This window comes from Panthera pardus, unplaced genomic scaffold (genome assembly GCF_024362965.1).
Source record: "Panthera pardus isolate Hobbes unplaced genomic scaffold, ASM2436296v1 HiC_scaffold_2, whole genome shotgun sequence".
NCBI classification, from domain to species: Eukaryota; Metazoa; Chordata; class Mammalia; order Carnivora; family Felidae; genus Panthera; species Panthera pardus.
This window is the reverse complement of record NW_026526765.1, coordinates 146,412,480-146,426,138: the sequence shown is the minus strand read 5'-3', so window position 1 is coordinate 146,426,138 and position 13,659 is coordinate 146,412,480. Positions and strand designations below refer to the sequence as shown.

General features: G+C 36.5%; 1 protein-coding gene across 3 annotated transcripts in view; it reads left to right on the top strand.

Moving 5' to 3' along the window:
* YTHDC2 (YTH N6-methyladenosine RNA binding protein C2) overlaps positions 1 to 13,659 on the top strand; it is a 69,150-nt gene that overhangs the window by 45,629 nt on the left and 9,862 nt on the right. For all 3 annotated transcript variants that reach the window (XM_019469624.2, XM_019469626.2, XM_019469625.2), the window contains 4 exons: positions 171 to 366; positions 6,765 to 6,874; positions 8,589 to 8,881; positions 13,152 to 13,329. In XM_019469624.2, the coding sequence (XP_019325169.2) occupies positions 171 to 366; positions 6,765 to 6,874; positions 8,589 to 8,881; positions 13,152 to 13,329 (777 nt within the window). The remainder of the gene's footprint in view (positions 1 to 170; positions 367 to 6,764; positions 6,875 to 8,588; positions 8,882 to 13,151; positions 13,330 to 13,659) is intronic.

Genomic DNA, 13,659 nt, shown 5'->3' with positions numbered 1-13,659 from the left:
GTGTTAGCTAATGAGGACTACTAGCTGTATGAACAAGGACGTGCTTTCGTTTTTGCTTGAGTATTAATACACCTCATCTGTTTCATTGAGGGACTTTTTACATTTTAAAAGTATTGCCGGTAAACTAGGTGACATACAGTTAACAATTCTTCAATCCATTTTTCTAATAGATTCCTCCAGCCAATGGTCAGGCTGCAGCGATTCAAGCACTACCTACAGATTGGCTTATTTATGATGAAATGACCAGGGCCCATAGAATAGCTAATATTCGATGTTGTTCAGCAGTGACACCCGTCACTATATTGGTATTTTGTGGACCAGCTAGATTGGCAAGTAACGCTCTTCAAGAACCTTCATCATTTCGAGGTAAATGGATTATGAAGGAAATGAAAATCTATCTGCAATGAAATTTTTTTCACTGGACCAAATAAATTTTGAAATTACCAAAATTTATGTAGTAGTAGCTCCCTTTTGATATGGTAAGACTAATTAGAAACTACTGAAGTATACCTCAGTTCTTAAAATTGATTTTTCTAAAGGTAACTTGGTATTGATTTGTGCATTTTTGATTAATCTTGATAGGTTTACTTTTCTCTCCCACTTGAAGTTAAATAACAGTTTAACATAAATAAAGGTAATTGTTTAAGGAAATAATATTAATAGTGACCCATGATCTCATTTCCCTTATGCAAACACTTTTGAATATTATTTTAAAATTATGTTTAATATTTTTACATATTTCTTCAGCTATTTTACATTGTTATTTTCATTATGCAGAATATAAGTTTTAAAAAATCTTTTATATTAATGGCTGCAAAATATACTATCACTTAAAAGTGGCGTAATGCGTTTAAAATGTTCTGGCGGGAGCAGGGGGCCTCTGGGTGGCTCAGTTGGTTAAGCATCTTACTTTGGCTCAGGTCATGATCTCGTGATTTGTGAGTTCGAGCCCCACATCAGGCTCGCTGCTCTCAGCCTGTCAGTGCAGAGCCCCCTTCAGATCTTCTGTCCTCCTCTCTCTGCCCTTCCCCTACTTGCGCTCTCTCACTCTCTCTCTCTCAAAAATAAATAAACATAGGGGCGCCTGGATGGCGCAGGTGGTTAAGCATACGACTTCAGCTGACGTCTTGCGGTCCGTGAGTTCGAACCCTGCATCAGGCTCTGTGCTGACAGCTCAGAGCCTGGAGACTGCTTCAGATTCTGCGTCTCCCTCTCTCTCTGCCCCTACCCTACTCACACTGTCTCTGTCTCTCTCTCTCAAAAATAAACATTAAAAAAAAAACATTAAAAACAATTCATGAAAGAACTAGCTCTTAGTTTCAGTGATCTTTTCTATTGTGTTTTAGTCTCTTATTTCATTTATTTTTGCTCTGATCTGCATCATTTCTTTCCTTCCACTAACTTTGGGCTTCGTTCTTTTTCTAGTTCCTTTAGGTACAAGGTTAGATTGAGATGTTTGCTGCTTCTTGACTTAGGCGCCTATATTTCCGTAAACTTGCCTCTTCGAACTGCTTTTGCTGCATCCTGTAGATTTTAGAGCATTGTGTTTCTGTTTTCATTTGTCTTCAGGTATTTTTTTTCCTTTCTTTTTTGATTTCTTCATTGGCCCATTGTTTGTTTGGTAGCCTTTTGCTTAGGCTTTACGTGTTTGTGTTTTTTCCAGTTTATTCTTGTAATTGATTTCTAGTTTTGTACCATTGTGGTCAGAAAGGATGTTTGATATGATATAAGTCTTCCTAAAAATATTGAAACTTGGTTTGTGGCCTAACATGCGACCTATCCTGGAAAATGTTTCATGTACACTTGAAAAGAATGTGTGTTCTGCTGTGTTTGGATGGAATATTCTGAATATATCTGTTAAGTCCACCTAGTCTAATGTGTTGAGACCAGTGTTTCCTTATTGGTTTTCTGCCTGGATGATTTGCTATTGCTGGAAGTGGATGCTGTGTTCCGCTACCATTATCGTGTGTGACTGTTAATTTCTCCTTTTACATCTTGTAATACTTGCTTTCTTCGTTTCGATGCTTTTGTGTTGGTTGCTTAGATATTTACAATTGTTATATTCTCTTACTTGATTAACCCCTTTATAAGGCTCTTCTTTGTCTCTTCTTCAAATCTTTGTCTTGAAGTCTGTTTTGCCTGATACGATTATTGGTATTTTAGCTTTCTTTTCAGTTTCTATTTGCATGGAATATCTTTTTCCATCCCTTCACTTTGAGGCCTTCTCTTTCTTTAGGTCTGAAGTGAGTCACTTACAGGCAGCATATTTGATGGATCTTGTTTTTTATCCATTCGGCCACCCTCTGTCTTTGGAGCATTTAGTCCTTTTACATTTAAAGTAATTATCAATAGATATGTTAGTTGTTAATCATTTTCTGGTTGTTTTTGTAGTTCTTCTCTGTTCCTTTCATCTTTTATTCCCTTCCCTTGTGATTTGATGACTTTCTTTAGTGTTATATTTGGATTCCGTTCTGTTTATTTTTTATGTATCTATTATAGGTTTTTTGTTGTGGCTACCATGAGGTTCATCTATAACAACCTGTGTATACAGCAGTGCATTTTAAATTGGTGGTTAAGTTTGAACACATTCTAAAAGCAATATATTTTTATTCCCTCACCTTACATTTTATTTTTTGACACTGTATTTTATATCTTTTTATTTTGTACATCTTCTAAGTAATTAGGGTAGGTAGGTTTTACTATTCTTCTCTTTAACCTTCATACTAGCTTTATAAGTTGTTGACCTACTACCTTTACTGTATTTTTGCTTTCAGCAGTGAGATTGTTTTCTTTCATAATTCTTTTACTTTTAATCACAGCCTTTCCTTTTCTGCTTAAATAAATCCCTATAACATTTCTTGTAAGGCCAGTTTAGTGGTCATTAACTCCTTAAGCTTTTGTTTGTCTGGGCAACTTTGTCTTTCCTTCAGTTCTGAAAGATAATTTTGCTGGGTAGAGTATTCTTGGTTGTAAGTTTCTTCTTTTCAGTACTTTGTCTATATCATGCCCATTCCTCTGGTCTCCAAAGTTTCTGCTGAAAAATCAGCTGGATAACCTTATGGAGTTTCCATTGTGTGTAACTCATTTTTTTTTTTTTCTCTTGCTGCCTTTAAGGTATTCTTTTCTCTTTATCTGTACTTTTTGGGCTTTTAATTATATGTTTGGTGGACCTCTTTGGGTTTATCTTGTTTGGAGCTCTTTGTGCTTCCTGGACCTGAATGTTGTTTCCTTCTCCAGTTTAGGGAAGTTTTCATCTGTTGTTTCTTCAAATAAAGTTTCTGCACTTCCCCGCTGTCTTTTCTGAGACTCATATAATGCAAATGTTAGTATGCTTGACACTCTCCTTGAGGTCCCTTTAATCTATCCTAATTTTTAGAAATTCTTTTCAGTTTTTGCTGTTCAGCTTGGGTGATTTCTACTACCCTGCCTTCCAGATCGCTGATCCGTTCTGCATCATCTAACTTGATGTTGATTCCCTTTAATTTATTTTTCATTTCAGTTATTATATTTTTCAGCTTTCCCTTCATATGTACCATTTATTAAATAATCTTTATCTTCTTTTTGAAAGCTTGCATATTGTTGTATATTACATTTGCCATCTTTATTTTTTTTAAAATATTTATTTAAGTAATCACTACATCCAGTGTGGGGCTTGAACTCATAACCCTGAGACCAAGAGTTACCTATCTTTTAAGTGAGACAGCCAAGTGCCCCTGGCATCTTTGTCATTATTACATCTTACATTGGCATTTTTAAACTTTCTATATATTTTGTTCCTTTAAATTTTTGCCTTTATGTTGTGCCATCTTGTTTAGTAATTTTGTTTTTCAGTAAGTTCTTATGTCTGGTAGCAAAGGATCTCCCTGTAACTCTGCCTTTCTGTTATAAGCTATTTTTTATAATGTTTCCTATTTTTAATAATGAATATTCAGTAGTCATCTTCTTGTAATCTTTTCTGTAACCAATAGTTCTTTTGTGATTTTAATTAAGAGTTTACTTCTAGGAATATAGTATATTCTTCTATTCACCTTTTATTAAATTTAGCAATATCTTTTCTTTGGTAAGTTTTACAAAGGTTGGATATATTCTTACGATGATTCTTAAGATTTTGTTGTTGTTCTTGAGTTACTCTTTGTGTCATTTTCCTGCTGATCTTCTAGTAAGGAATACTATGTAACAGGGGAGTATATTTAAAATTTATTTTTTAATGTTTATTTATTTTTGAGAGACAGAGTGAGAGAGGGGGAGGGGCAGAGAGAGGGAGACACAGAATTTGAAGCAGGCTTCAGGCTCTGGGCTGTCAGTGCAGAGCCCCAACATGGGGCTTGAACTGTGAGATCATGACCTGAGCCGAAGTTGGACACTTAACTGACTGAGTCACACAGGTGCCCCCAGGAGAGTATATTGTATTTGCTCTTGCTTTACTAAGCTCTTACTAATCCTTTTGACTTTCTATTAACTTAGAGTACCTTTAAGTGGTAATTTTTAATTTGTTATAAAAATTTATTCCTTTTATTTCTTTTTCATGACTTGGGAAAACCATGTTAATGGCCTGCTTTTTCTTGTTGCATTTTAAAGGTTTAAATTCTAAAGTGATATTGATGATGACAGTAATTTTTGTTTTAATGAAAGTACTTGTATTAAAATAAGGTAGAAAGGGCACCTGGGTGGCTCAGTTGGTTGAGTGTCTGACTCTTGGTTTCGGCTCAGGTCAGGATCTCAGGGTTATGGGATCGAGCCCCATGTCAGGCTCTGTGTTGAGCATGGAGTCTGCTTAAGATTCTCTCTCTCTTCCTCTGACCCTCTCCCCAACTTGTGCATGCTCTCCCTCTCTCTCTTTCTCTCTCTCTCAAATAAAAATAAATAAATAAAAAAGAATTCTTTTGAAATTTAAATTTTTAAAAATACTTACGTATTTTGAGAGGGAGCGCATGTGAGTAGGGGAGGGGAGAGAGAGGGAAAGGATAGGGAGAGAGAGAATCCCAAGCAGGCTCTGTCCTCTCAGTGCAGAGCCTGACACGGGGTTGATCTCATGAACTGAGAGGTGATGACCTGAGCCAAAATCAAGAGTCGGATGCTTCACTGACTGAGCCATCCAGTTGCTCCAGAATTGTTCTTTTTTTGAAGTTTTATTTTTTTAAATTTTTTTTATTTAAAAAAAAATTTTTTTTAACGTTTATTTATTTTTGAGACAGAGAGAGACAGAGCATGAGCAGGGGAGGGTCAGAGAAAGAGGGAGACACAGAATCCGAAACAGGCTCCAGGCTCTGAGCGGTCAGCACAGAGCCCGACGCGGGGCTCAAACTCACGGACCGCGAGATCGTGACCTGAGCTGAAGTCGGACGCTTAGCCAACTGAGCCACCCAGGCACCCCTCTTTTTTTGAAGTTTTAAAACACATTTTGAAATTTATTAAATAGCTTGTGGGCATTTGTTCATATCAAAATTTATTTAGCCTGCTGTTGTACTGTATATATTTTCTTATGGGACTATCATATTTATCATAAGAATAAACCTTCCTTGGACTAAGGAGGACTTACTGCATTGCTCATATTTTGCTAGCGTTTTATTTAAAATTGCTCATTAGTGAGGTATGTGTGTTGGGAATATTCAGAAATGTTTGTTTGTTTATTTATTTATATCAGGTTTTAGGATTAGTTCAGACTTGTCTCATGCAAGGAATTGGCCATTGTTTGTTTTCTTCAAAGTTTGAGAGACTTGATGAACTGGATTTCTGTGTTTGGTGTTCTTTCAGGACACCTTTGGTTTCTTCCTGAAATAGTCTGGGCTTTCCTACCTCTTGTTCTTTGTTTTGGTAATTTCTTTTTGTTTTCAGTTTGTTTCGTACAAAAGAATAGATTTCTTTGAATGTTTCAAATTTATTATTTTTTATGGATACTGGATCTTCTTAGATTAAAACAGTTTGTATTAATTTTTATAATCTTATTCTCAGCTCTGATTTTGTATATGGATTTGAGCTTCCTTCTCCCTTTATTAAACTTACCAGAGGGGTGCCTCATCTTTTCAAGGAACTGGATTATAGTTTTGACTACTGCCATTTTGTTTTATCTAATATATCAGTTTTTTTCCCTCACTGTTTTCTTCATTTTTTTTTCCTTTGGGGTTTATACTGTTTTTCTAAGATGTATTTATGGGCGTGGTTTCTCCTTTTCTTCTTTTAAATTGAAACCTATGAATTTACATGAGCATTTCTTGTTTTCTTCCCTTTTTAAATTATATTCTTAGTTTTCATCTTTATTCAGTTATTATTTAAAGATTTTGTTTTGATTTTTTTTAAAGTTTATTTATTTATTTTGAGAAGGAGGGAGGGAGGGGGAGAGAGAGAGAGAGAGAGAGAGAGAGAGAGAGAGAGAGGTAGAGTTAGAGAGAGAATCCTAAACAGACTCTGCACTGTCAGTGCAGAACTCGAACTCATGAACCATGAAATCATGACCTGAGCTGAAATCACGAGTTGGATGCTTAACAGACTGAGCCACCCAGGTGCTCTTTGTTTTGATTTTTAAGTTATAGTCTTTTTTATTTTGTTGCATTTTGATTAGAGATTATAGAGATTATGTCTTGCTTCCCGCCCTCCGCTTTGTAAGTATTGAGACTTAATTTGTGAACTGCTGGCTTTGAAGAGCTCCACACCCAAACTCTTAGTATGGAGCATTTGTGTAAATACACATTATCTGTGTTTACTTACTTCTTTTGCTATATGGTGGTAAGAGTGAAATTTTTGCCTTTCAATATGTGTTTGAACAGCGGATGGTGTTCCTAATGACAGTAGTGATAGTGAAATGGAGGACAGAACCACTGCTAATTTGGCAGCTTTGAAACTTGATGAGTGGCTCAATTTCAAACTAGAGCCTGAGGTAAGTTGCTTTTCAGTAGTGTGGTAAGTTTCTTTCATTCTGGTAGTACGAACTGACATACAACATGATGAAAATTATATCTTTACTATTGAGCCCTTAGTACTTGAGAATATAGTTTGTTTTTCAGTTTTCACAGGGCCCTCATGCATTCTCTGACATACCCCATGGGGTTTATTTTAATAGAGGATTTGAAAAGCCTTGGTGTGGCAGAATCTGAAGCAGGCTCCAGGCTCTGAGCTGTCAGCACAGAGCCCGACACGGGGCTCAAACTCACAAACTGTGAGATCATGACCTGAGCTGAAGTCCGATGCTTAACCAACTGAGCCACCCAGGTGCCCCAGAAATGCACATTTTTGGTCAATAATATTACTGGGGGAAGAAAAGGAGGAGAATGTGCATTAAGTGGTGAAATCCACTAAATCAATATTCTGTTACACCAAACAGTTTAAAGACAAGGGAAATGTTGTAATATAATTTCAGATTATATTTCATTTGGCTAAATTAGAGTTTAAAGTTGCTTTGCCATGTTGAAAGTTTGCTGCAATAATTTTTCACATAAACATTTAGACTTGAACTCTGGGACTAGATACAGCATGATTATTTTGCTTTTAAAATCTGTTAAATAGCTAAAAATTGACAATTTGAAAACTACAACAAAGAAAAAGTTGAAGCAGTGTGATTGTTACAGCATTGAACCACTTCTAATTGTCAACTGTTAGTATTAAAAGATCATTCTATATCCTTTTTTGGGGGGATGTGGTCGGCTGAGCTGTCAGTAATTGACAGCTGGCTAGGTTTAACTTTTTTACTGTCTGTTCATTCATCACTTCAGCCGACAGTTGTCTCACTTCCCTTTTCACCAGCCATTCCCTTCACTGAAACTGTACTTGCCAAGGTCAGCATGTGCCCCACATTGTCCAAGCCAGCCTGCCGTCCTTGAATTCATTCTTTCTCTCCTGTTGGGCACTATTTATTGTCCATACCCTTCCTTTCATAATTCTGCCCTTCCCCATTTTTCCTCCTCACCCCTGTCCCAACTTCTTTGCCACAAGTTAACCGTGACATGAATCTTTCCTGATTCTTCTTTCTTCAAAGGTCATTCCTTCTTAGGTTCTTTCACTGACTCTTCTCTATGTGTCTGTGCCTTAAATGTTAGATGTTCTCCACTACTCCGGGCCTTTCTCTGCTCTTTTCATGTCTCTGTGCAATCTCCAGGGACCTTACCTCTCTGTGTAGATTCAGTAACCACTTAAGCACTGATGACTCCCAAGTCTGTCTATATTTTTAGCTTAGGCCTTTCTGTGAACCTTTCTGTGAATCTAGCTGCCTTCTGGGCATCATCATTTGGATGTTCTGTAGGCACTAAAGCACGAATGGAACTAAATGTATTTTTCTTCATTTACTATGCTGTTACCATTTCCAGTTTTAATCACACTCTGCCACACATTGTTTACTGTCTCTTCCATCGGACTGTTTCATTTGATTTTGTGTCTCTAGTGCCTCCAATATGGTAAATAAGAATTTTTATCTCATTCGGGCAACAGAGAGAATGAAATTAATAGTAAATTACATAAAATGTAATACCTTAGAATACATTAACTCCTTACAAGTTGCAGAGTGTTCTTTGGAAACAGTTGCAGACTTTAACTAGTAAATGGGTGTCTCGCAAGTAGGGTATACATTTTGCTTGTACCTGTTTGAACTTTCATTACAGGCAGCCAGTTTATTGCTGCAGCTCAGACAGAAGTGGCACAGCTTATTTTTACGCCGAATGAGAGCTCCATCCAAACCTTGGTCTCAAGTTGATGAAGCTACCATAAGAGCAATTATAGCTGTTTTAAGCACTGAGGAACAGTGTGCAGGTTTACAGCAGCCGTCTGGGATAGGCCAGAGGCCAAGGCCTATGTCTTCAGAAGAACTTCCTTTGGCATCATCTTGGAGGTCCAATAATAGCAGGAAAATTTCCGCAGATACTGAATTTTCTGATGAGTCTGCTACTGCAGAAAGGTACATTTATAACATTTTATCAAAACGGGGACATTTTCTCCAGGAAGATGAGTTATTTCTCATAGAATCAGATGTTTTAATAATATTTAAAAATTGCCTAGAGTGTACGTAAAAGGTTACAATAAAATGCGAAGAGTGTTTTACTTTTAAAACATAGTTCTTGTAAGTAGTAAGATAATATGAGGGATTTTAAGCTACTGGTATCTGTGAGTCATTTAATAAGGAAATTTTTTATTGGGAAAGACTAAAAATGTTTAATTTCAAGACTTCACAGATTTAGGGTCTGTTAAAAAGATAGCAGTATATTAAAATTCTGTATTTTAGTTGATACATGGCAAGCAACATCTTTCGCATATGTCTTATAGCAAGAAGTATGGGTTATGGCCATTTAAAAGAACAGCCTCTTCACAAGTCTTACCTGGGTATCAGTAGTGCTGACTAGTATTCCTACAGAAGATCAATTATTCATTCACTTTCTCAGTGACACATTGAATGTGTGTTGTTCTTGGTGTAAGAGAGATAGCAGTGTACCAAACAGACAAGAGCTCTTCCTTCAAAGAGTTTTTATTTTATCCAGCAGAGACATATGATACAGAAGTAAACAAATTTACTCTAGTGGCAAAATCTATTACAGTTTAGCCAGGTTCTTCTTTTCTTTCTAACATTTAGCAATTATACATGGTATTTTTATTTACTATATGATTATTATTAATAAGAGAGTTCTTATATTGAATTACTTATCAAAAAACATATTATGATGATATAATAGTGGTAATAATGAATCATTGGCCATGATTCAGAAATATTTGTTGTGTAAAAAAAAACCCATTTGTTAGAATCAAATTTATATTTTATAAGAATCAGAATTTCTTTATATCAGTTTAAAATTTTTTTTTACCCTGTTAGAATTGATAATGAACACGACATTCTTGCCTGTGATGCTAATTTCGGCAGTACTGGTAGAAAGTCTGTGTAGTAAGAATATTTCATTGTTAAAAAGAAAAATAGAACAGTGGAAACATAAAAGATACATGATGTTTACTGTTTTGTAAGGATCGAATGGGGCTGTTAGTACTTTCTTTTGGTCAGATTTGCACATTTGAATGAAGCATAAGGCTTCATTAGGTCAGACTTGAATTACAGAGAAGTAATTCGTACTGGTTCCCAAGTTCTTCACATACTGCATTTGAGGAATAATTCAGTCGTTTGCCAAGAAAACCTTTTCATCATGTGCGTTCCTGAATGTTTCTCTCTGATGTAGGCCCTCCTGAGCGATAGAAGAGTGAAAAGCACATTTTCTTCTTAGACACTGCCCACTTTTTGGAAATATCGATCTAAAAGCTTACTCGAAAAATGGTTTAGAATATGGGAATAGATTTCCATAGACATTGCTAGGTGGTAGTGTTATTCCTAGGCCCATCTATAAAAATATGTTAGGTTCGTAGAGACTCTGTGTGTTGTGTATGTATGGGTCTGTGTGTATACATACAGATGTATATACGTGTGTGCCTATATATTCATACATACACACATGCACACACATTTTTAGGAGAAAGGCTACTTGTTTCTCAATAAAAGTAATACATGCTTATTTAGTAAAAGAAATTTAATACAATTAAAATTATAAAGTGTAATATTAGTTACAATTCAGATATTGTTTGTCTTATAAATTCAGTTTTTCACCTGTGATACCATTTTCATTTCCTTACAAGTTGTAGTTTGGCACTCTTCATTCTTACCTATTGAACGGGGAGATACAGAACTTCATCTACTTTCAGGCTTTTGGTGTTATTGATAGATAATGCCTTGAAGTTGATATATTTGGTGGGGAAAAGAATGAGGACTCTTAGGAAAATTTATACTTGAAAGGAGAAATTACAGTCTGTGAGATTACTTCTTAGAGAAAAAGTATCTGTAGTTCATGTTTTCACTGTACACTGGCAAGATATATGGTACATAATTTAAAAAAAAATTTTTTTTTTTAACGTTTATTTATTTTTGAGACAGAGAGAGACAAAGCATGAACGGGGGAGGGTCAGAGAGAGGGAGACACAGAATCTGAAACAGGCTCCAGACTCTGAGCTGTCAGCACAGAGCCCGACGCGGGGCTCGAACTCACGGTCCGCGAGATCATGACCTGAGCCGAAGTCGGCTGCTTAACCGACTGAGCCACCCAGGTGCCCCACATAATTTTTTTTTAGTTAAAAACTTTTTTTAAGTTTATTTGTTTTGAGAAAGAGAGAGCACGAGTAGGGGAGGGGGAGAAAGAGAGGGAGAAAGAATCCCAAGCAGGCTTCTTTCTGACAGCGTGAGCCCGATGTGGGGCTTGAACCCACAAACTGTGAGATCATGACCTGAGCCAAAACCAAGAATCGGATGCTCAACCAACTGAGCCACCCAGGCGCCCTCATAATTTCTTCAAATAAAAACATTTTAGGGTGCCTCAGTTGCTCATTTGGTTAAGCATCCAACTCAGTTCCGGCTCAGGTCATGATCTTAATGGTTTGTGAGTTTGAGTCCCGGTTTTACCGTCATTAAGTTCTTTTGCCTAATTTTCAGGTCTCTGAGGTTCTAGGGTGGGAACGATGGGATTTTAGGGGTTGAATTTAGATAATGCATTGGACATCAATTCATGAAGGAAAAAACCCCTGAAAGGTTGTTTTTTATGCTTCTTAAGTTGTTGATGATTCAGATGTGCATTCCTTATATATTCTTTTGTTAATACCTTTAGGCTTTAGCTATTTTATTTCATTTGTGAAAGAAATAATCCTGGATTAAAGATACTGATTGAAGCAGGGGCGAATTGTGGGGATAAGCTATTTTAACTTGTCTTGAAGGAAGAGTAATTATTAATTACAAGACTCTCTGGAAGCTTATGAATTATTGAACACATCGTTTTTTGTTTTAAACGCTTATTATAAATATTATTTAACACAGCAAACTAAATGATATACCGTAATGAACTCCATATCCGTATCTAACCAAATTTTCTTTGTTCTCTCCTGCTTTGTTTGTTTATATATTTTATTTATTTTATTAAAAAAGTTTTGTAAATTTTTTAATTTTTATTTTGAGAGAGAGAGCCAGAGCAGGAGCAGGGGAGGGACAGAGAGAGACGGAGACACAGAATCCGAAGTAGGCTCCAGGCTCTGAGCTGTCAGCACAGAGCCCAAGGTGGGGCTCGAACTCACGAGCTGTGAGATCATGACCTGAGCCAAAGTCACTGACTGAGCCACCCAAATGCTTCTGGTTTAGATATTTTAAAATAAATCCCACATATCATGTCATCTTACCCTTCCATATTTAAATATGCATCTCTTAAAAATAAAGGAATTTTTCCTACATAATCGAATTCCAATGATCAGTCCCAGTAAAATGGCTCATGCATTTCTCAGGGGGTCATGTGTCTTGAGTCTCTCGTGATCCAGAGCAGGTCCTCTTGACTCTTTTGAAGAAAGTGGGGTGGTAATACTGTGAGGTGTACCACATTCTGGATTTGTCTGTTTCTTCTTGGCATTATTTGTTGCCATACCATATATATTTTGTGTAAACTGGCAGTTAGCTCTCGCGGCTTGATTAAATCCAGTATTTTGACAAGTATAATTTATAGGTGGTGCTGTGAACTTTACTAGTGAATGACTTTAGGACATACTCAATAATATCTTTTCTTTTTTATGTCTGGTTATTCCACAAAGACATATACTTTTAGAAAAATTATAAAATTCCTGACTGCCAGGAATGTTAAAGACCTCTTTTCCTAAACCATCATACAAGAGGCTAGGAATTTTGTAAGGGAAATCCTACTTTGAGTATTTGTTAACATTAAGTTAAGGACTTTTGTAGATCGCTAATAAATATATTTTTACCTCTTTTTGTAAGTGTCCCTTAATGTCCCTGATGGTATTAAACTTCTAAATGTATGAGGGGGCACCTGGGTGGCTCAATCAGTTAAGTGTCTGACTTCGGCTCAGGTCATGATCTTATGGTTTGCGAGTTCGTGCCCCGTGTCAGGCTCTGTGCTGACAGCTCTGAGCCTGGAACCTGCTTTGGATTCTGTGTGTGTGTCTCTCTCTGCCCCTACCCCACTTGTGCTGTCTTTCTGTCTCTCAAAAATAAAAATTAAAAAAAAAATGTAAGAGAAGAATGAAATTCCCTTTTTAAATACTACTCCATAAATCATAACGCCCCTGAAACTTTGGTTTGAAATGGCATCTGCTTTCAATCACGAGCTTGTATGTAACTGATCTTTGCTTCCTCCTTCTCACTCAAGAGTATTGATGAAATCTCCATCTCCAGCACTACACCCACCTCAGAAGTACAAAGATAGAGGAATTTTACATCCTAAACGAAGCACTGATGACCGATCAGATCAATCTTCTGTGAAATCTACAGACAGCAGTAGTTACCCGAGTCCTTGTGCCAGCCCTTCTCCTCCACCCTCAGGAAAGGTAGGGTATCCACAAGTTGATCCCTAGCACATCTAATGTTGCAGATTTAAGCAAAATTATAGAACAGTTCTACTTTTCAGTTACTCATCATGGTCTTTGTTCTTGATATAAATTGAATCTGGTAAACTTGAAACACTTGAGTAAATTTTTTAGTCTTCCTTGCTTGCCAAACATTTCTCGTTGTTACCATCTTGGGATGTTTTAAAACTAACTGATCATTTACCGAGTTATATGCCATAACTCAGCCACCTGTTATTTCCTTTCTGTATCATTAGAACCCTTTTGTTAAAAAGATGGTCTCAAATTAGTTTTTTTTTTTTTCAGTTATTT